Below are 20,935 nucleotides of genomic sequence, written 5' to 3'. Positions count from 1 at the left end.
AGGGATCAAAATTATGTTTCGCCGCACTGGTGGGAAAACTGGCAACCGTCGGGGCCAAACATAATCGTCACCCGGTAATAAGCTGCAACGTTATCGTTATGCCATGTTTGAAGCGATCCCCCGTCAACTGAACCACGGAACCACTGCTTTCGCTATGCGGTGGCCGGAACCGATTGCCTTTCTCCAAAAACCTAAACCAAAAAAAAAGGAAGAAAAGACACAGAATCGATACACTAAACCTACACGCCAAAATGGCCATCCGTAAATGGTCGATCGCATTTACTTAACCATTCGTAAGTCCTAGTCCGATGAGAGATGGAAGTAACAGAAGAGGCGTATGCGCACGTATGTGTGGCGTATTTTTTTTATAGTATTTCCAGCACAGGAGTATTTCCCAGGGAGATTTCGTAGCGTTCCGTTGGTTGAGGCCTCTATTGTTTTTGTTTGGTATTGATATGTTAGTATTGAATTTTCCAAGTACCGAAGCAACTGCGCGATTCTTGTTGATGAATGTGTGCGACACAACCGGTAGCAAGTTTTATTTAATGTTGTTGTGTTTTTCTTTTCTTTGATGTAGTTTTAATTATTAAATTTAACCATTATCGATGTACGATACAGCATCCAGAAGAGGACCGGATGATAGATATGAAATTGATGATTATTTATACACAAAATAAAAGCTAGCCTAACGAATGTGCCGCACGACGACACGATAAGAGCAATGAGTTTAATTGAATGATTTTTATTTTGTTTTAAAACACTTCATTGCAGGTCTGGTACAGGGCGGGTTAGGACTAATCAATAGTCGGTTTTACAAGCTTCGTAAAAACAGACATTGAACGATCGTTTTAACACAATCGATCGTCTAATAAATTACCGCACAACGAAATAAACGCTCAATTCAGTACGATGGGTTCGATGGGCGTCTTGTTTACATTTTCCCATTTTCCTGTAGTTGAATTCTTTGCCCGCGAATTTAGCATCCTTCACCCGCGCTAACAAACTTTACGCGAGCACCATTTATTTCCTGTCCTACGGCTGGGTTTGGCAATGGGGCAAGCTTTACACGCAAAACCTCCACTGATCTGTTCTGCACAACCCGATGGCAGACCCGGACGAAAACAGTGATGATATCGTCATTAGCCGACAGTAGTCGGGCACTGGGCAACAGATTATAATTTACCGCACGCATTTGCAAATGGAGCTGATCTGTTTATAGCCATCATCATCATCGTCGTCGTCGTCGCCGTCGAGGGACGTCGCACAAGATAAGCTGAAGCGGGAGTGTTGGATTGTTTTGACTTGGCTTAAATACTCGCTGTGAGCAGCACTCGTTGCCAGCCGCTGAAAGTGAAAAGAAGCGCTTAGAAGAAAAACAAACATTAGTCGCTTCTAGCGGGCGCCTTAGGAAGCTTTAATGCTTCATCCATCATGATGGGCTGTTAACCGTTTTGGAACAAGCTTAATGCCATTTCAAATAACCGAATTATAACACATACAATGGAGCATACGTGGCGTGTTGTGCAAACGGTTCTTTCACAATCGGACAGTGTGTGATTTGTCGTACGCACGCATTACAGAAGGCCATTTATGACAATATTTCAACACCTTCCGCTGCCGCTCTGATATCGGAGACCATGCTGAAAGTTATGAAAATGATAGAATGGGCTTTTTCATGCGACCCAAAAAGGGGGACAAAAAATGTCTCTCAACTTCAGAAAGTCGGGCTTTCATCGGACCCAAAAAAAAAAAAAACGGGCCGGAAAAAGTTATCTCCCACCAGCTGGGAGGAGGCTGGTTCCATCCATTACGGAACAATCTCTGCTACTGACATTTCTCTACTGCTGGGTGCAGTGCAGGAAAGAGAGAGGTTTTGTAGCGGTTTGTTTTGTTAAATTCGGCAGCTAATTTTAATAACATGGTTTCGAATGTAAATGGTTTTCAGTAAAGGGTGTATTAAGGCGGAGCGAGTCATTTAAGGGGTGGATCAGTTCCACCTAATTCTCGCATTGATTTTATCATTGAAGCATAAATAGTAGCAAACTTGAGGTTAAATAGAATAATATTTGAATGATTAAGTGTCCATACGCAAAGCTCTCACCTCTCCACACTTCATAACAATAAACACCTGTCATCCTGTCGAAAGATGTAAAGTAATGATAGTTGATTATGTAGTAACACCTTGTAATTACTTCGTCACCTCATCCGGCACCTGGTGTGTAAATGTTGTAGCAAACGGAATAATCATGATAGCGCATGTCGTAGTAGATGGACCATTAGTACTAATTGATCTGGTCACACTTTACAACGAGCAATTAGATGATAATTATGGCAGCAAAGACAAAAATAGAAGGGTAAGATATGTTGCGTTTAGATTTTTTTCATATTCTTCTAGCACCGCACCGTTCTGTTTTGTACATAGGCCATGTCCTTCACACACACACACACACACACAGTACAGCAAGGTAAGTAGTGGTCAGCATGACAATGCTAATGCTGGAGGTGGAATACAATCATTCTTGCCACATACTTCTCCCAACATGCTCACTGAACCAAACGATTAACTGCAGAATATTTTCGTGTAGCACGAGCCATTCACACTTCCACTTGCCTCCGTTCAGGAATGCGGATCGAGCGTAACGTCTGAGAATGAAATATTACAGTTTTGTGGATACTTTTGCTCGTTTGACAGCATCTGAAATTGAAATGAAACCGAACGGGGCCCTGAAAACCACCATGCGTCTCCATGGTGGAAGGCAGAACCGTATCCGTGTAGGGTGTTGAATTTTTGGCGACAAGTTTTACACTAAAAGGCATGTAAATAATGAAGGCAGTTTGAGTGCGAGCCTGCTAAAGTGGCAGTTATTTAAATCTACAACTAGCTCATGCGTATAGTTTCTGCTTGTCAAGCGGGATGTTTGTTCGTGGGCTGGAAAAAGCAATTCGAAACGAACTAAACGGGTGCACAGTTAAGTCATGTGTGAAAATGAGCACCCACGATGTGGGTGTTTTGTAAACTATTTTAAATCAAAGTTAAGTTCATTCGTTTGTGCCTGACGATTGTTCCTTTTGTGTTTTGTTTGTCTTGGAATGGTCTCGCGCAAACAATCCATCGGCAGTTCGGCTAGCGACACCACAATCATAAAATTAATTCAATTATTCAGCAACAATTACGATATGGCAGCATTTAGCAGCCCATTTTGGAGACTGTATGAGCAAAACAATTCACAAACAAAAACTTTGCTCAACTGTAAGCGAGCATCGTTGGTAAAATGAGACGTACACGAGCTCCAGCAATGCGAACAATGCGCACCCAATAATACACACTGCTCGAGGCGTGATAAAACTGCCTTCCCGACTGGTATTCATTTTCAAAACTGTACGCTTTTATTCTACCGTTTATACTAACCCCGCCGAAAAACGAGCTTCTTACATTCGCTGCCATCTTCGCTGTAAAGCACGATTTAGTCAGAAACTTTCCCGGTGTAGAGATTAGAAAGTTTATTTTCCCAACCATCAACGCTTTCTTCCTTCAGTTAGGCGGGGTGTGATGAAAAGTTTTTCTTTTTTTTTTTCTTCATACGCCATGTACAAAGTTTTGCTCCTGAATTGTTGTGTTTCTACTGCAAAGGTCTGCTTGTGTCCCTGGTTGGTTGGCAAGCAAACTGTAAACCGATGCCAGAGTAGAAATCGGGAAATTTTGCGCGACTACAGACTCGCCACGGTAATAGAACGCCAGTATTAAGAAGTGATTTTGGGTGCTTCGGGTACGAACTGTGTGTGTGTGTGTGTGTGGAACAATGCTTGACTTTTATCAATCCCGTCATCACCCATTGGGACGAAATTAACGCACGATGGGGAGGGGAGAGACGGTGCGTGTGAGCATGTCTTTGGGAAGCACCGTATCGTGCTTGGCAGCATACATATAACGTACATTAAGGATACGAAGAAAGGAAGGGTCTAATGAGATAGTACATTACAATGAAGACGCGCAAAAGGAAAAGGCTGACTTTTCGGTAGCGATCATGGACGTCCCGGTTAGGATGCACGGACGGTACAATTGCGTCGATGTCGTCTGCGGGAGAAACCGAAACGAAAGGCACTGAATACATTATCGTGTCTAGTGGCGATGAAGGTTAAGACAGTCGTGAATGCACCGTACATTCTCTCAAACAAAATGGCCAAACAATTTAGTTGCTAGTTTTAGCTGGTAGAGTCGATATGCTTACTGCCGGTATTATCTGTTACTGATTTCAATGGATAAACCAACAATCGATTGTTAATTTCCTTTTAGTTTTATAGCGCCATGATAGTTAGCACTTTTAAACGTAAATTTCGCACAACAAACTAAAACGTTCCCAGCAATTACATTTATAGTTCTTGGAAGGTTTCGGTGTTGTTTGTGTTCTGTCTACCCAGCACGAGCAAGTGGATATTTCATGCCAAAGCCAAATTGTCGACGTAAAACAGCAACACCCGCCAACCCCGTTGATAAGTAATTTGCCAACTCGTCAAACGACTCGTCCAAAATTAGCAAGTACCTTCGGTGCTACTTGCACACTCCCATCACGTTCATGTTGGGTTCGTTTTAGTTGAAATTTCCAATACACCCTGAATCGGGCCCGCGTCCCTCATTGTACGGATAATTGTAGAGACAAAAAACGATCGCAACGGAAGGCTTTTTTTTATCTTCTCGTTCTCGTCCAGCGTGAACCTTCGTGGAAGCGACGCCAGACGTTTTGGATGAATTAATTGAATCTGCAGCCTTTTGTGTGAAATTAATTTAACGGTTGCTGTCACTAGAGGTCCTGGTCACGTTACCTTGGTTCCGGTTCTGGGCGGATATGCCCGTTACCGTTGAAAGTTTCGTTCAAAGGTTAATAGCAGATAAATACATATTCGTCTACTTATGGAGAGGTCTGCTCTGTAGGCTTGTTCGTTTCTGTGCTGTGGATTATAAGATTAGAAACTTTATCATTAGCGAGGAAACAGTAGCTTTCTTGATGAAAAGAAGGAGGAGAAGATTACATGAAGTCTCCATGTGTATGGAGTCAAAATACTTCTCAAGATGCAATTCTACTCTTGAGATCTTTGGAACATATTACGCCTAATAGTATGCAGTATCTGTTGCAAAACCAAGTAATATCAGAAGATCATTTCCTTGAAGAGATCATCAAGGATACGATTTCTGCTTCATGGTTTGTTATTTGTTTTTTATTGTCCGCCCGTAGGGTATAACAAAGCCTTCTCAATTTAACTAGATTGAGATGCCTAAGATGAGAAAAACGAAGTAGTTTTGAATGGCCTTTAGAGGGAACGGAGAAAGGCCATGGCCATGGCCATAGGCACGTCAGAGAAACCCAGAAGCAGTCCTTCAATAAAAATCGCCTGCGCACGATCATGTCTCGCTTGCAACGAATCTAGGTTAAGCATATGGCATCGGACCTGGTAAGATGGTGGCAGAAAAGCGCGATGGGAAACTAAGGAACGCCAGAAAATAATCCTCGTGAAGCATTATTGCATCTGCTCACTGCAAATTATAGACGCAAATTCGAGAGGCGTGCGGACTAAACAGCAAAAAAGCGATTAAAGGCATGATGGATCGTGGATGTCAGAGGTAAGTCTACGGATGAAGTGCAAAAGTGACAAATTCGAAGTGGGAAGAACTGTTAACTAGTTTAATTACCTACAAGGTCACAATTACCTACAAGGTTTCAAACCACGCAGTTGGATAGTCAAGTCAGTCTATGGGAGAACGGTTCGACTGGGATTTAAACACTGGTCATGCCCCACTCAAAGGATATGAATACTTGGGAAACAGAGGAAAAGTTCCATTTGAACTGCACAATTCATGCAGTCTGAGTTGGAGGCTTCAAACTTCTTGGTCGTTGTTGAAAAAGTGGTCTAAAAAAAATTGTAAGTTTTAAATTTGTTTAATCCTTTCAAGTATTTTGATGCAACGGGTCTTACGGTATAGCATTCCACAAGAGTTGTAGAAAAGACTTGTAGAATCTTAGTAGTTTATACACCTTTCGGCATTGTAGATATAATATCCGGAAATTATTTTTCACCGTAGACCACACTAAGTTTCTTGTATAAAAATTGCATGATGCATTATAAACCACACAACTTGTATTAGTCTACAGTTTTTCACCAGCTTCCTAAGGTAAGATGAGGACAGGTTAAAACAAATATAAGGTAAGTGAGTAGAGAGAAATCAGAAACCATTTTCAACACATCCACAATACGCACGCTTGGAGGGAGAGACAATTTCTTCCGCAAGATCAATTTCCACTGTTTCGTTTTTGGTACTTCATAATTTTGATTAATTCTCCTGCCATTTTTTTCTCTTCATGTCCATCCTCCGTCTGCTACACATTACCCTTCCTATGCAGTCCAATCTTGATGATTTCTTCGTACGAGTACGTGGAGTACATTGATGGCAACATGGTGGCGGCCTGCCTATCGCCCGTGGACAGCTTCTGGCCGGCGTCCTTCTTCGTCGGCAGTATCGTGCTGTTCTTCATCATCCCGCTCTTCATACTGGTCGTGCTGTACTCGGTGATAGCGAAGAATCTGATGGACAACCCGAGCATTATAATGTCCAGCGCGTCCAGCGGCAATCGGGGTAACGTTTACAAGTACCGGAAGCAGGTAATCTTCATGCTCGGTGCCGTGGTGGTTAGCTTCTTCGTCTGTCTGCTACCGTTCCGGGCGCTTACACTGTGGATCATTATTGTGCCGAGCGAGGCGATCGTTTCGGTCGGTATCGAACGGTTTTACATCTTGCTGTACTTCTGCCGCATCATGCTGTACATGAACTCGGCCATCAATCCGATCCTGTACAACCTGATGTCGTCGAAGTTCCGTAATGGATTTTTGCAGCTGCTCGGATGCGGTAAGATTGTACGATCGGACAGCATATCGAGTGGGGCACGCAAGGGCGGTGGTACGTTCCATACTGGTTCAACGAATCTTAGCAGCTCGCACGGTACCAGCTCGAGTCAACGGAAAAGCCAGCGCGAGGACAGTAGCAATGGTGGCAACAGCATCCGGCGGCCTACGGTACAGTTTCAGCAGCCACCGGTGAGTGATGAGTGGCATCCATCTGGTTCGGGTGCATTGAGACGTCACAGCAGTATCATATCGATTCGAGCCGTTCCGAGTGGGGGGAAGTTGAACGCCGCAGAGTCAAAGCAACTGGAAGGGACACTTTTTGGACCGGTGCTTGAAAACGGTAACAAAATTGTAGAGGAAGAGGAAGCAGCAGATGATAGTGTCGTCAGCAATGTAAGAGGCATCATTCCTCTTTCACAACAACAACAACCACTGCCAAACAGTAACGGTTTCCATAGGTTTAAGGATAGAGTTAAGTTTAACGGTTCGCGACAGTCGTACCGAGCAAAGTTAGATTTTCACCACTACCGTGGTAGTTATGTAGGTCACGGTCAACTCACTGACATCACTAGCAACAGTGACACCTCTGAGGTGGAATCCAACGATGGTCCCACACCGCCGTTGAACGATGAACAGCAGCAGCACCGAAGCAATGACAATAATCGATTCTCTCTGCTGAAATCCTACGCTACGGCGGCACTTGCGACAGCTACAACGGCAGCTACGGCAACGGCGGTTGTGGTGATAGTGGCCACTGGTTCAGTTGATCTTGATCCCAACACCGATCACGGCAACCATACGGAACCCGCCGGTGGCAACAGTAGTGAGACAGAAAAGCGTTCGCCAACAGCGGACCAGCAGCAGGGAACGAATGGAAAGGAATCACCTACGGCGTGCATAGCATCGTCTTTTGCCGTTGGTTCAATGGAATGTGATATTTAGCTCCTGGAGCGAAGAATGTTGTGTTCGTAACAGTTTGGAATTACATATGGTCGAAAGCGTACCGGGAGAATGGGGCAAAACAGTTGTAAACTGTTGGGGAAGGGATATACGGAAAATGGGTGGGGTGGGTGCATAAGAAGGCGTTATGAACGTCGAATGGCTTTACTTTTGTGTGTGCAATTGCTGCCAGTGTTGTCTTGTTGTTAGGGAATCGAGATTGTATGCGGAACAGTGGGCAGGAAAGTGAAAGTGGCGGATACCAAGTATTCCACCGTTGTACATTCGAAACTATTTATACACAAACAAGCATACAAGATCAATAGATGTAGGAAGTGGGCGAAGATTTTATGTGTAACATTTATCCAAAATAAAAGTCCATACCATGATGAGGTGAAGGGTTCATAAAAAAACGATCCAGATTGATGAATTAATCGTGAAGGGGATCAAAATGCTTGAGAAAAAAAAACGAATAATGTATGGTACCAATTAATGACGCGTACTCGGAGTCGGAACTACCTGGTTCCGATTCCGTGTTCAGTTAACGGAATCGTTTCTGATTTCGGAACCAATTCCAGAACCATTTCTAGAACCAACTCTAAAATTAATTCTAAAATCGACTTCGGAAGCAATCAAAGAACAGATTGCCATTAAAACTTAAAGCGAATCCGATTCCGGAACCAACTCCGGGATCGAATTCAGAACCAACTATCCGGAAACGATTCCGAACATTTTGGAGCGCTCCGGCATTGATTCGGACCAAAACAGCTTCGAGCCCGTCGCTAGCTACAACTACTTAAAATACCAGTTAAACTTAATGAGTTAATTTATGCGTTTCGTCCTATGTGTGCACAATGAAGATACACACTTCCAACTTCAAGCCGGAGTGAACACAAACAACTAAAGTCCCTTCATGGGCGATCATTACCATCACTATCACTGATTGCGCACACTTTCGCAGTGGAAAAATAAGCAAGTAACTCCACAAAGTCACTTTTATGGGTTCTTTTCACGTCGCTTTACGCCCGATTGCATCAAACTTCCGGGAAACACGGACTCGTGGTACCGAGGTCGCGAAACAAATCGCTTCCCACAAGCAAATTTGACATCCCGATCCGTTTATCTATTATCGGAGCACGCGCAAACGCTCATTCTCTTTACGACGGAAAAGATGAAGCTTTTCTTTTGATAGCAACGTCCTAAATGTGTCAGGATATATTTAATTATGCGTAGGTTTTTGTCGCACGGACTCGACTTCATTCAATGAATTGAGCTTGGTCCATGAGCGATGTGCCCTTTAACGGGATGACGGCTTCATTTAGTGCGACGAAATGATATTAGATTCGGTTGTAATTGCAGGAATTATATTGCACTCAGGAGAGCCGTTACGAGTGAACGTTTGGCACACTGATGCCAAATAAGGAAAGGAATAAAATGACCATTTGAAAGCGCGAGCCGTTTGAAGGTTTGTATGTTTGTTTTATATTATTTCGTTAAAAAAAACACGGTATACACCAGTTAGGATGGAAGTAGAAAAGGGTGGAATAAATTGGTGGCTAAGTCTCATAAATACAGCACCGATGAACGCTCGGATGTCCGCCGTGTGCTTGGGGGATGGATGAATCCGTATTAAGTAGACGGTTCTAAGCAAATCGCTTGCCGTGTTGTGTTTGTAAAATTAATACGCTACGACGCGTACGTTTCCTTAAAGCGTCGCTGCACGTGCTGGTACGCATTGTAGATTCTGCAACGAAAGAGCAATGGAAATTTTATAACGTCCTTGCGCTTGAAAAAGCTTTCACTGCGCCCGTATTACTCACTTTGACTTGGCCGTTTTGAAGGACTTTTTCCGTCCTTTGGTTTTCTTCTCATCTGAATCTAGCGAATTCGAGGAGCTGGAGGTTGGCAGATCGATCGGTGTAATTGATATGCAGTTGTCTGTTGGATGACAGTAAACAGGAAACCATTTAGCAAACTTATAATTACAAAGCACAAAGTGCAAACAAATGGTGACTTACCAGGATGAACGAAAAATGCCAACGAATGACGGCCCCGAGTACGGATTGTTTCCTCCTGCGGAATAATCACACGGTGCTGCAGGGCGCAGATCTTTTCGCCCGTCCACGTCGACAGCAGCTCGCCGGCATTGATCAGGATGGCACCGGGCAGATGGCCGACACGCTTCCATCGATCGGTACCGGGAAGCTTCACCTCTAGCCCACCTTCCGAGTCTTGTGCGAGGAGTGTAAACGTACCATAGTCACAGTGTGCGCCGCACCGTGTGACCTGCTGCTGTTCCTGCTCCTCCTGTTCCTCGCGTAACTTGGCACGGTAATCCTCGGGCAGGGACAGATCGATTTCGTCCTTTGTGCAGCGCTGCTGGCTGTACTTGCACGTTCCGCGCAGCAGCTCATTTTTGCCATCGTCTTCGATTAGCGGCGGATAGTAGAGCAACCGGAATGTGGACTGATTTTCGCCCTCACCGTCTAGTATGTGACGATGCTTCTCGAGGAAGTACCCGTACGGTAGTTCCATACCGACCGCTAGTGCCTGCAGGAGGAGTGCCGAAAGGCGCTTGAAATCCGTTGCCAGATCGGACACATGCTCCCGAAAGCCAGGCAGCGGTTCATCCGGTAACGGGCCCTCGGGCTTCAATGTGCAGATGTTGAAGGTGTGGCGCAGATCTTTTGATTTACCATCGAAACGTTCCTGTCCCGGTTTGATGTAACCGTGGTTTGTTTCGCCTTTGCGCAGGTATGTTTCCTTCGTAGGATCCGAAAGCTTGCAAAAATCGTCCAAGTGTCCATACACCTGCTTCATCTGGAGATGGAGAGAAGGGAAATACACTAAATGAGTTATCAATGTTTACTACCGGCATTGTCGCGTTTTTTTAAGGCCTCATCGTAAAACAAGTTTCGCTTATTATCGATCCTAAAACTTTGCAAACTAGTTCAACGAACTCATAAAAAAATACCCCGAGACACCCTCGACGAACGGTATTTAAATCTTCCAATGACTGACAACAATGCACGCGAAATTGAGGCAAAAAAAAAACAAACTCGCCCTTCCAGCAACCAAAAAAAAAGAATACTTCCAATGGCCCCTTACGATAAGATCATTAAACAACCGTTTCCATGACACACGGCACTGAGACGACAAGCGCGACGCAAGGCCATCCTTACCCATTCGGAAAATTGTCGTCACGCGGTTATATTGACAATCGTTTACTTGTTTGTGATACTAATTCCTGCACAATTTGGACGATCGTAAAAAGGTAAAGTTTAGCCGTCCCCGTACCGTACTAACCAGCAACATAGATTACATCCGCCCGCTCGCTAGTTGTCCCCGGTGATGGTTTATCGTACATCATTTGCTCACGAGAAAATGACACGCATTTAGATGAAGTTCAGCCGCGACGCTATGTCCCCAGTAAGTGCCTGTAGCTTGTTGCTGAAACAAATAGCTTTAATTTGTGTTTTGTTTCCAACCGTCTGCTTGTTACACACAGATCTATTATCCACCAGCGAGATTGAAGATCATCGACCGGTAAAGTCAAAACATCACCACCCGGTAGGAGGAGTTGTTGTAATGTGCGTCGTTTGTACCACGTGTTGGATTGTCCTTCTTTCGTGTCTCGTGTCCTTCCATCCCGGACCACTCGTTCGTGTAACGAGACCATTAAGCAAAGGCGCACGATGAGTATATCTTCTCAAAATCTTGTGTTACAAGGGGCTCTATGACAGCAATGTGCAATGGTGGAATGTTTTGAAATTAAAATTTTTCACTCCACAGGTAATCAGCAACCCGGCAAAGTCGATCCTAAAAGAAGCACAAGACGACCGTTTCACCCATCAATAAATGCCGACCGAGCTTTATCGTCATAAAAACTCGAGCGTCTGCCATTATAAACCGGGCCGCGGTGTAGGAATTTGTCACCCACTTCCTATAGTTCCCTTCCTTCGCAAAAGGGAGAAGGTAAATTCTTCTACGCAGCAGTTGTCCGTTATGGTCTCGCCATCAGCAGGAAGTGAAGTTTAAGGTTAAGTGTCGCGTTTGAATCGATCGAGTGAGCTGACACTGTCTACGGTGGAGGAGATGCATGAAAATAGAACGCCCAATTTTTAGGCGGAAAGAAATTAGAACATAATCGTGTTACTGACTGCACGCCCTCGACATGTCTGCGAGCCGATATTTGAAACCAAAAACCACCCTTATTGCTAGATGTCGATGACATCTCGCGAAGGCATAAGGGGCAGACTCCATCGCCACGATGATCAAACGACGAGATCAAAGGTGAAACTAATGGAGCAAGTGAACGTAACAGTGGGAAATCAAAACGATTTAATTTTTCCTCGTACTGCTGTGGCAGACACAGACAAGCTTCTATTTGCTGCATGCAGAAAAATAGAATGGAATTAATTGGTTCTTGGCCATCAGACATAATTTCATATACCTTCCCTCTATCTTATTGTTCGTATAATAATCTCGACACCCGATTCCAGCACTGTTGTGCAAATCGAGTTCCGAATTAGAATTGATAGTAGATTAAAAACATACCTTCGTTCCAAAAGCAAACTAAGACTCTAACATAGACTTGATGTAATCATTATCGTTTAAAAGTCGATCGTTGTCTTACGGTACACCGCTACAACCTGCATCGGTAGCTACAAATGACCACCTGCTTCATTATGAATAATTTGATGCCTCTAACCTTCTCCTCGCCTAATATTCCCAACTCCAAACAAATAAAGCAAGTGATTCCGGCAATCACAACCTGTGACGCACTGGGAGTCAACTCAGTAGTGGTCGTTTTCCATCCCAGACGCTCGCTAGACTTCAACACGGTGTTTATCGTCTAGACCGATGGCGCATAAACAAACCCGTACAACGTCCCATCCTCGTATCCCAGCGGCGTGCACATCCACCAGACCAGAAGCCGAAGGACACGACCCAGCATTACAATAAAAGCGTTTCCCCAAGCACGCTTGAATCACTAGCTACCGAACGGCGATGAATCCCCCGGTAAAGTTGTCGTTATGATGAATTATGATACTCCCTTACTTTCCTTTCCCGTTCTCCATCCGGTCGCCCATATCCGGAAGCACTTTTCTCCCCCGGTGCATCCGGCAAGACGGACTGTTTACAAACAGAGAAACATTTCAGAAAGGGGTGTGCGTTATTGAAGCGCACTTTTATTGTGCGATGTTTCCCAAAATGCCAGCTCCAACAAGTCCAAGCTGGGATGCCACCACCAACACGCAACGAAGCGCCACGAAACAAAGCGCACCACAGCCAAACAATGTGCGGCGCGCATTTTGCTTTTGCTGCCGCCTCTGTGTACATGAAGCAGCGTCCGAATGGATCCGCTTGGTTAGCGGTGGTACGGAAATTTGTGTTAATTGAAGAAACAGACGTCAATCGTGGATTTAGCAAACGTACGTACGACGCGCGGAAGATACCTGCTCGCGCGAAGATAGTGCGCAATTTTTGGCTTGTAGTAATCCCCTTCCAGAAGGCGGTTGGATTAAAAGATACCGGAAGCGTTCCCGGTTCCAGACGTAAGAAAAGGGTTAACAGGGTTTAGCAGGGCTCAGCTGAAAGGCTTATGACAACGCTCGCTCAGTAGAGACAACGGTCAAGGTGGTTGTTTGGATGCGATTCTTTTTTTCTTTTGCTGTGAGGTACAGTTAACTTATCGTGTATGACACGATCACGTGCGTGTGCGTCAGGGTTCTTCGTCGCGACGTGTAATCCATTTGCAGTTGCAAGGGCAATAGGCTTGCAGTGTGGGACATACGTTGAACAAAAACCATGGCTCGTGGCTTGCGCCCTATGCTGTCGTCATTCCCTTGCTTGAATCAATGGATTTCTTTGTAAACATTACTAGTCCTTCCTGATGTCATTTTCTTACTCTTTTAACAACATGTGAACATATATTCAAAGCTTACCTTATCCTCAGATATGCCATGATTGACCAGCAGCGCTATGCCTTTTTCGTTGAGCGCTTTGTGCAGCTGATGTCCGACACGGTTCACCACCGACCGGATTGGACATTCCTCCGTACCTGCATGGTCATGAAACGAAACGCAACGAGAGTGGGAAGTTAGAAGTGTGCATATGTGAGTAGTACGGATTACAGCATTGCTTGCCCAGAGTTACACGAGTTGAATTATCATGAGCAATCAAGGAGGAGGGAGAACGTGTAGACGATGAAAGGAATGATGGTAATTGATGGAATTTAGATATTTTGCTTTAATTACAATAATTTTTTGCTTCTACACGACGCCAACAAACAACTAGAGGAATTGATATCCATTTGTGCACCATAGATAGCGGATTAGACAATCGCGTCACCAAAGTAAGCAACTAGAAGAGAGCTTGGTGTAGGAGGATACATATTTATTTAGGTGGATTATTTGATTGGCAGACCAATTAAGAAGGTTGCCAGTGGAAATACACAGGAATTATGGTTTATCACGCTGCAGCTGATCAACTAATATACGTTTTTAGTGAAGCGACTTGATCATTTTTCTGTCAACAAATTACTTGTACCTGAAAGTCTCCATCTCTGGGGTTTCCTTCACGTTTTCCCTATATTTAATCTCCAGCAAGATGACTTTAAACTTTTAAATCGTAAGGACGAGCTACGGTTCGCCCCATTTTGAGATAATCCGGGCAAAAGTTCACATCGTGACTACACGTCAGTTCAAAGAACATTACCTATTTATGAGTATGGATGCTAAAAATAAATAAATAAATCAAACGGTAACCTACATAACACAACCAGACGCTTGCCAACTGAGCGGGGGAGCTCTAGACTTTCCATTTCCACATGTCTGAAAGCATCAATAGAAGTTTGGAGCCTCGAAGGTGGGATTATTCACCTTTTTTGCGCCTTCCACAGAAAAAGCTTATTTAACCATTTTGTTGCTCCCGAATTTCTTTCGTCAACTGCTCAATCAAATGTTTACGACTCTGTCGTCGACATCAAAACCGACAAAGTACATTTGGCATCTTCACTTCCAGTCGTGGGAAACTTAATTTTCGCGTACGAGCTTGGAGCCAGGCAGCAGCTACAAACAAATAAGACAAACGGACACTTTTGAACATCGGTAGCAGCATGCACAGTATGTAGCAGTACGTGGCAGACACGTTGACATGTTGGCAGGCTGGCTGCTCGACGTTCTTCTTGTGGCTTTGAATTATCATTGCCATTAAACGGTTCCACACGCCCACCCCCTGAAGTGGCAAAGAAGGGCGATGTGATGCGACACCGAAGTTTTAAATTTCAATACGCTCTTTTTCCATTTCCGCCGGAAGCGGAAATAGCAGCAAACGCGAACCATAAAACTGTGTATGGCCACTCCAAGATGGCACCCAAAGACGAACTGATAAGAAGTGTTGCGATGAAACGGAGCGGACGGGCAGAATGATAAGGCCAAAGGTACAGTGCGAAGTGAAATAAAATGTGTCTTTAAAGTAGAAATGATTTGTACGCGATTAGATCGGACAGATTTGTTCGCAGCATTGACCTTTGGCGAAAGGGAAGCTGGGGAGGACGAGCATGGTGACAGAATTTTACGGCATTCTTTGCTGCTTCTCTTTTTCTTCTCTCCATTAAAGCATTTCTTTCAGCCACCGAAGACGTGAGTGAACATTAGCGCGCAAAACCATAATCACGAGGGAGGTTACGATTCGGATGTGTGTAGGAGGCGGCATAAGAACTTCCATAGTCATCCCAGGCGCTTGACCAAAAAACCGCAAATAAACTTACCGCGACAAGTCGTCGCTTAGTGACCAATATTGGGGAGGTTAATAAAGAGAAATAAAAAGGAAAAACCGCATTTCATGCACATTTTTTACTACGCCATTAAAAGCCGTCTGCGGAACGGTTTGCTGTAGCAAATAATGGAAGGATGTGTAGAACGCAAAAAAAATTCCCATCCTATCGGAAAAGAAGGTCAATCTGGGCGGGAAGAATTTTTTGAAGAAGGATGATTAATATTTCTTTCCTGTCTCGATCTGCTCCCCGAGTAAGGTTTCGTTTTCTTTTGCGAAATGTGTCCACCCCGAATGAGTCGACGGCAGCAAGCTGATGGTACGTAGCGGTTTACGCATTAATTCCTCGATTCTTGACCCCGTTCCGTCAGTGCGAAACCCCAGTGCGGAATGATATGATTGGTAAGAGGGTTCCAAATCATAAACTTGAAGCAGTATACCGGATGGCGGCTTTCCAAATAATCTAGGCCACCATCTGACGGATGGAGGAACTGCAGTGCTTTTTATCGCACACCCATCATCATCATCATCAGCAGCAGCAACAATTAGCGTGCGAATCAACCAACATCTTGGAGTTGGAGTTCGCGACACGCTTATCTACAACGGCCTTTGTCTGCGATGCCGGCATTGATATGGAGCGGTTTTATGGTTGTATAGGTTTTTGCAAAACTAAACCAAGCTACAATCCGAGGAATATGCGTTGATTGTTCCCAGGAATGGATAATGGACTGTCCTCATGTCATCTCCCGGGGGGAAAAGATCAACATTATTCGTGTACATTGTGTGAAGTGCATCGCACTGCTGGCGAAGGTTACCGGTGTACCTCCCTAACCCACCGACGGAAATGGGAAGATTAGTCCCTTATCGCAACCTCGAAGAAATCGAGAGGAATGTGCTCTTTACGGTGAGGTGCACACTAGTTTCGATGCGGTCGGCGAGTGGCAGTGATAGTAGCGCGTCAGCCTGATAATACGTAACAAAAATAAAAACAAGCTATTCAAAGGAAAGTGAGACGCTGTCCGTGAGCGTATCCGATAAAAGCTACACACGATCATCGGTGGGAAGCGTGTCCTGAGGTATGATTTATTTTTAGCAAAGACTCACCCCCGATAAGCAGGGATTTGGTGGTAGAATGTCGGCTGTTTTCACCTGTTGCGCTAGGTGCGGAAATAATCTTAACCCTCTCTGGTATGGAAAACGTGTTAGCCTTTCAAGGTTTTGGTGGTGGACAGTCTAGTGAGTGAGTGAGTGTGTGTGCCTAGTGACCGAGCGGCGCAGGGCGAAACGAATGATTTATGGAAGGTACGCTTCGAGAGCGGGACTTTGGTTAGGTCATAAAGCAATAAAATCGCATCGCAAATCTGCCTGCAAGCTGCTGATTTGCAGCCATTCATCGCCGAGGGAAGGTGTGTTTGTCGAATTTTCATCGATAATCGTGAACATTTTTATTGAAAGAGATAGCGAGAAAAAGTGCAACAGTAAATGGTTTCATGGTGGCACAGTGGCAGTGGAGGAGTGGGTGGTAAGGGGGAAGGTCCCCGATTTTATTGCCAGCATAAAAGAAAGTACCAGCAATCCCCCGCAAAGGACCACTTGAGAATATTGATTTTTAATGGACGAGATATGTGTATGGATGGACACAGTAAACCTTGGGGTTTTTTTGTGGACAAGACTTGGGGCGACTTGTTGAACCAGGTTCGACTGCTTATCTAAATGAATATACTTAATAATTCTATAAGAAAATTTAGAGTACAAACATCCTTTGTTGACTTGTTTCTATGAAGTTATCAGCCTCATATAAAACCTAGTAAAATGAAGAAGGTAACCACTTCTCGATGGTCTAAATAAATGTAAACAAACAAGAGCTGCGTCGACCGGTTGGGCCGAATCCAGCGTAAGCAAAATGGGGGAACCGCGTGCACGCAAACAAGCGTTCATTAGCACAAACCCAAATGATTGGGACACGAAAATGGTTAAACTAAACACGTTCCCTACGTACACCCTCCATCTTGCAAACATGTCGCCCGTATACATATGTGCCAATTTTCTTTTAGCGCCTTCCAATTAGTGATCTGTAGAGAGGGCACTGCCGTACAGGAGGAGCACGAGCTAAGACTAGTCGAAAAAAAAAAAAACTGAATAAAGAACATTAAATTCTCTCTAGCGTCTTCACGTGTTAGTGATTAGCTGGCAAATGATCGTGACCATTCCATCAAGAGCCTGCTTTAAAACGACTGCTTTCTTCCAGTGTTAGGGTGCCTGATGGAACTAACAGTGCTGCAATTATCCTCATTTATAAGCTCGATATAACAATTACCGGATAGCGTTGATAATGTTGATAATTTTACAACACGCATGGTTGGCGGTAAAATCACGACTTGACGGTATCTTCCATGTATCCATAGAACGTACTATAAAGAGGCAATTCAAGTCACAGATAGAGAGTCTTGGGTTCCCAAGACTGATAGTAGATGTAAAAAATCGCCAAAATTCCTACACATGGAACCACGGCTTGGCTAATCTATAACATATGGTTTCAAGGGTGAGTAATGTAATGAGTAATATAAATGTTTGCTCCACAGATGACACTCCGATTTACACACGAAAACACATTGCATAGTGCAAATAAGAGAGAAAAAAAAGTATCAAGAGACTTAATGTTCTTACAGAGCCAGTCTGAAATGACTGCAGAAAGGATCTGCAATGAAGCAGTTAAGTAATCTTTTGTTTAGTCTAGACGGAGCAAAGTGTAGGGGTGTTTTAATTTAAATAGTAAATCCCTTTATGATGATAGAAAACTGCTTTCATTTGAATTCCCAGTCGTTGTCCATTTTTTATATTTTGTAAACATGTGGAGCAATACCTGGGTATACCCAGTGAATAAACACAAATAGCACAAACATTCAAAATCATCGTTTTTCCCCCTGTTCAGATCTCTTAACCGGCAAACCGAGCAGTATATTCACTTGGGGATGGGATGAACATACTCCCTCTCTCACCCCTTACGAATAACATCAGAATGGCAGCACAATGCAACACCCACCCAGGTCTTCCTTCCTGTCCGACTTCGTTCCGATTGCTTAACTGATTTCTTTTAACCGGAACTTTTACATAACCGGTGATCGTTTATAGTGGCGGCACTTAGGCGGCTGGGAACGATGATCACGCTACGATTCGAGCATTTGTCAATCGTCCGACCATGCCTTCGTTCCCGTCTTCCCCGCTCGGCAAATGAACTGTGTACACGATCGTGATGATGATTCATTTGCGCTTTCGTGTACCGTCAACGAATGAACCGCGGTATGCTTTGTCTGCGTTACGCGGGGATGCTGTAGCGCATCTCGCACGACCCACACAGCTCGTCCTCGGTACGGTACAAAGATCCGCGTACGAAAGAACGGGACAGAATGGTGTGGACCTCACCGGTAACCCTGGAACGGGAGCAGCGGTGGTGCACCATCAGGTTAGTGCCAATCGAGTTATAATTCATTTGCAAATGGGGTTGTGGCCTTTCAATCAATCGCTCATTCCGTGCCACAGTAGCCGGGTCTGGGTTTCACTCGCCTTGTCACTAGCCATGATCGGTCAGGGAATGAAGGGTTTCCCCCTTTTTTTTTTCGCTGGCATAGTATCCTGCAGGGTTGGTGTGCACGGGACGTAGTAGTATGCTGAATGAAAATTCACAAGCTATAATTTTAAAAATAATTTTCAAAAATAGATAACCCATCACGCACTTTCCGCTGGTTTACGCGTGCGATCTCGATCGCCGTTGTTGTTGTGATTGGCTCTAGTTTGTTGTATGTGACTGCTATTGCTAACTTACCGCAGTGTGCGAGATCGATGATGGGTATTTGACTCTTCGACAGCAGTGTGTCAACCTTTTCCTCGGTAGCTTTGTTCTTCAACATGCTGAGGCCGCGTTCAAGTGTCGTAAGACAACGTAATGATGAGATGAACAAACACTGAGCCGCGTTTTATGCTTGCAACCGCGCACACGGTTGTGGATGTGTCTGTCTCTGTTCCAAGGTTTCCGGCACCAGTACCAGGCAAGACAGGTTTTGATGCTTGATCGGTGTCTTCTTGTTACCTTATGGGCTTTTTTTGCCTGTCTTTTGTCGTTTTCGATACCATAAACTATGCACAACTTCACAACGCACAAGAAGCACGATCGCGAATGTGTAAATATATGTGTGTTTGTGCGCGGAGTATGTTTAGAGGTGCGTAGATGGTTTAGAGGTGCGTTTTGTTTTCACCACTACCAGCATCAAGCGCAAATGCACCAATAGCAACAGTGCAATTTCACTTTTTCCTTCCACGTTCGAGTGTTTTGAATGTGCGCGAAGTGTTGTTCGCAAACCTGTTGAACTCGTTCAATGGTGCAGTATGGTTTTTGTACAGTTTGTTAGCAATTCCTTGGCCCTAACAATCCTACGGAAATGATTAAACTTTCTCAGTTTATACGCGATTTATAAAAGAGTGTGTGTTATGTGGCGTTTTCCAAACTGGCTGCTGGTTGCCGTGGAGATGATCACTCACAGCCAACCTACTATCATTTCCTCGTTCGTTCGATAAAGCCCGCAAAAATGTTCATTTCACGCAATCGAGACCGTGATTCACCGTTTGACACAACACTCATTCGGGGAAGTAACACGCACGGGTAGATTCACTTCACTCCACTCACGACAACTTGGGGTGACTGAATAATCTACCACCCCCCGCCCCTTTTTTAGGTTTTCGTTCGACTAACGTACGGCGGAACCCCAGTGACTGACTGCTCGCGCTGGCCTCGAATCACTTACTGATCGTAATTTTTACACCGTGAGTCGGTCTTAATGCTTGCCACCGTCGCACACATTTGTGTGACGAATGTCGATGCGTACCGTCGTTTTGGGGATAGGACACGCCGTTTGTCTCTGGTTCGCCTCGTTAATCTCGTTGCCGTACCGGGATCGGACACAGGCGAGGGTGATTCCCGTATCTGTAGCGTGTTTTGCTAGTTTACACAATCGCGATATAACGTTGCTGATAAGTTTAGTCCGATAAAACCGTTCAGGGCTGCCGTTGTCCAAGTCTCCGTGTGCCGCCGTGTGCAAATGATGTTTTCGCTGATTCCGATCGCTGTGTGATTCGCTTCCAACACGGCACACAACGCGAATGCGCTTGTGTGTGGCGCACACGCACGACACGTTGCACTTTTTTCGGTGCTGTTGCAGTTGCACACCGCAAGTGCTGCTTTACTTCTGAACGAGTGAAATCGGGGAGTTTTTTTTCACACACGAACTCGACGCGCACACCTTACCACCGTTTGACGCTCGTTTGA

General features: G+C 44.6%; 2 protein-coding genes across 2 annotated transcripts in view; one reads left to right on the top strand and one right to left on the bottom strand.

The window, feature by feature from the left end:
• Nucleotides 1–7,884, top strand: part of LOC126557504 (growth hormone secretagogue receptor type 1-like) — a 37,942-nt gene extending 30,058 nt beyond the window's left edge. Inside the window, exon 4 of the mRNA XM_050213299.1 lies at nucleotides 6,396–7,884. Coding sequence (XP_050069256.1) covers nucleotides 6,396–7,839 — 1,444 coding nt within the window. The 3' untranslated portion in view covers nucleotides 7,840–7,884. The remainder of the gene's footprint in view (nucleotides 1–6,395) is intronic.
• A 1,410-nt stretch (nucleotides 7,885–9,294) lies between these two features.
• On the bottom strand, nucleotides 9,295–19,567 carry LOC126558250 (uncharacterized). Its single transcript, XM_050214228.1, has 5 exons — nucleotides 19,439–19,567; nucleotides 13,785–13,900; nucleotides 9,855–10,656; nucleotides 9,657–9,774; nucleotides 9,295–9,580 (listed from the first exon to the last, which is right to left on the bottom strand). Exons 1-5 carry the CDS (start codon nucleotides 19,521–19,523, stop codon nucleotides 9,523–9,525), a joined length of 1,179 nt encoding a protein of 392 aa, XP_050070185.1. The 5' UTR covers nucleotides 19,524–19,567; the 3' UTR covers nucleotides 9,295–9,522.
• Between the last annotated feature and the right edge of the window lie 1,368 nt (nucleotides 19,568–20,935).

Source organism: Anopheles maculipalpis, chromosome 2RL (assembly GCF_943734695.1).
Source record: "Anopheles maculipalpis chromosome 2RL, idAnoMacuDA_375_x, whole genome shotgun sequence".
NCBI classification, from domain to species: domain Eukaryota; kingdom Metazoa; phylum Arthropoda; class Insecta; order Diptera; family Culicidae; genus Anopheles; species Anopheles maculipalpis.
The sequence above is the reverse complement of the archived record's forward strand: the minus strand, read 5'-3'. Positions and strand labels throughout refer to the sequence as shown.

What these genes read in the sequence shown, in the direction of transcription:
- LOC126558250 (XM_050214228.1), bottom strand. Translation starts at nt 19,523, where the DNA reads ATGTTGAAGAACAAAGCTACCGAGGAAAAGGTTGACACACTGCTGTCG. An exon ending in CATCGATCTCGCACACTGCG is followed by an intron (nt 13,901 to 19,438) that starts GTAAGTTAGCAA and finishes ATGACCATGCAG; the next exon opens with GTACGGAGGAATGTCCAATC. An exon ending in ATGGCATATCTGAGGATAAG is followed by an intron (nt 10,657 to 13,784) that starts GTAAGCTTTGAA and finishes CTCCATCTCCAG; the next exon opens with ATGAAGCAGGTGTATGGACA.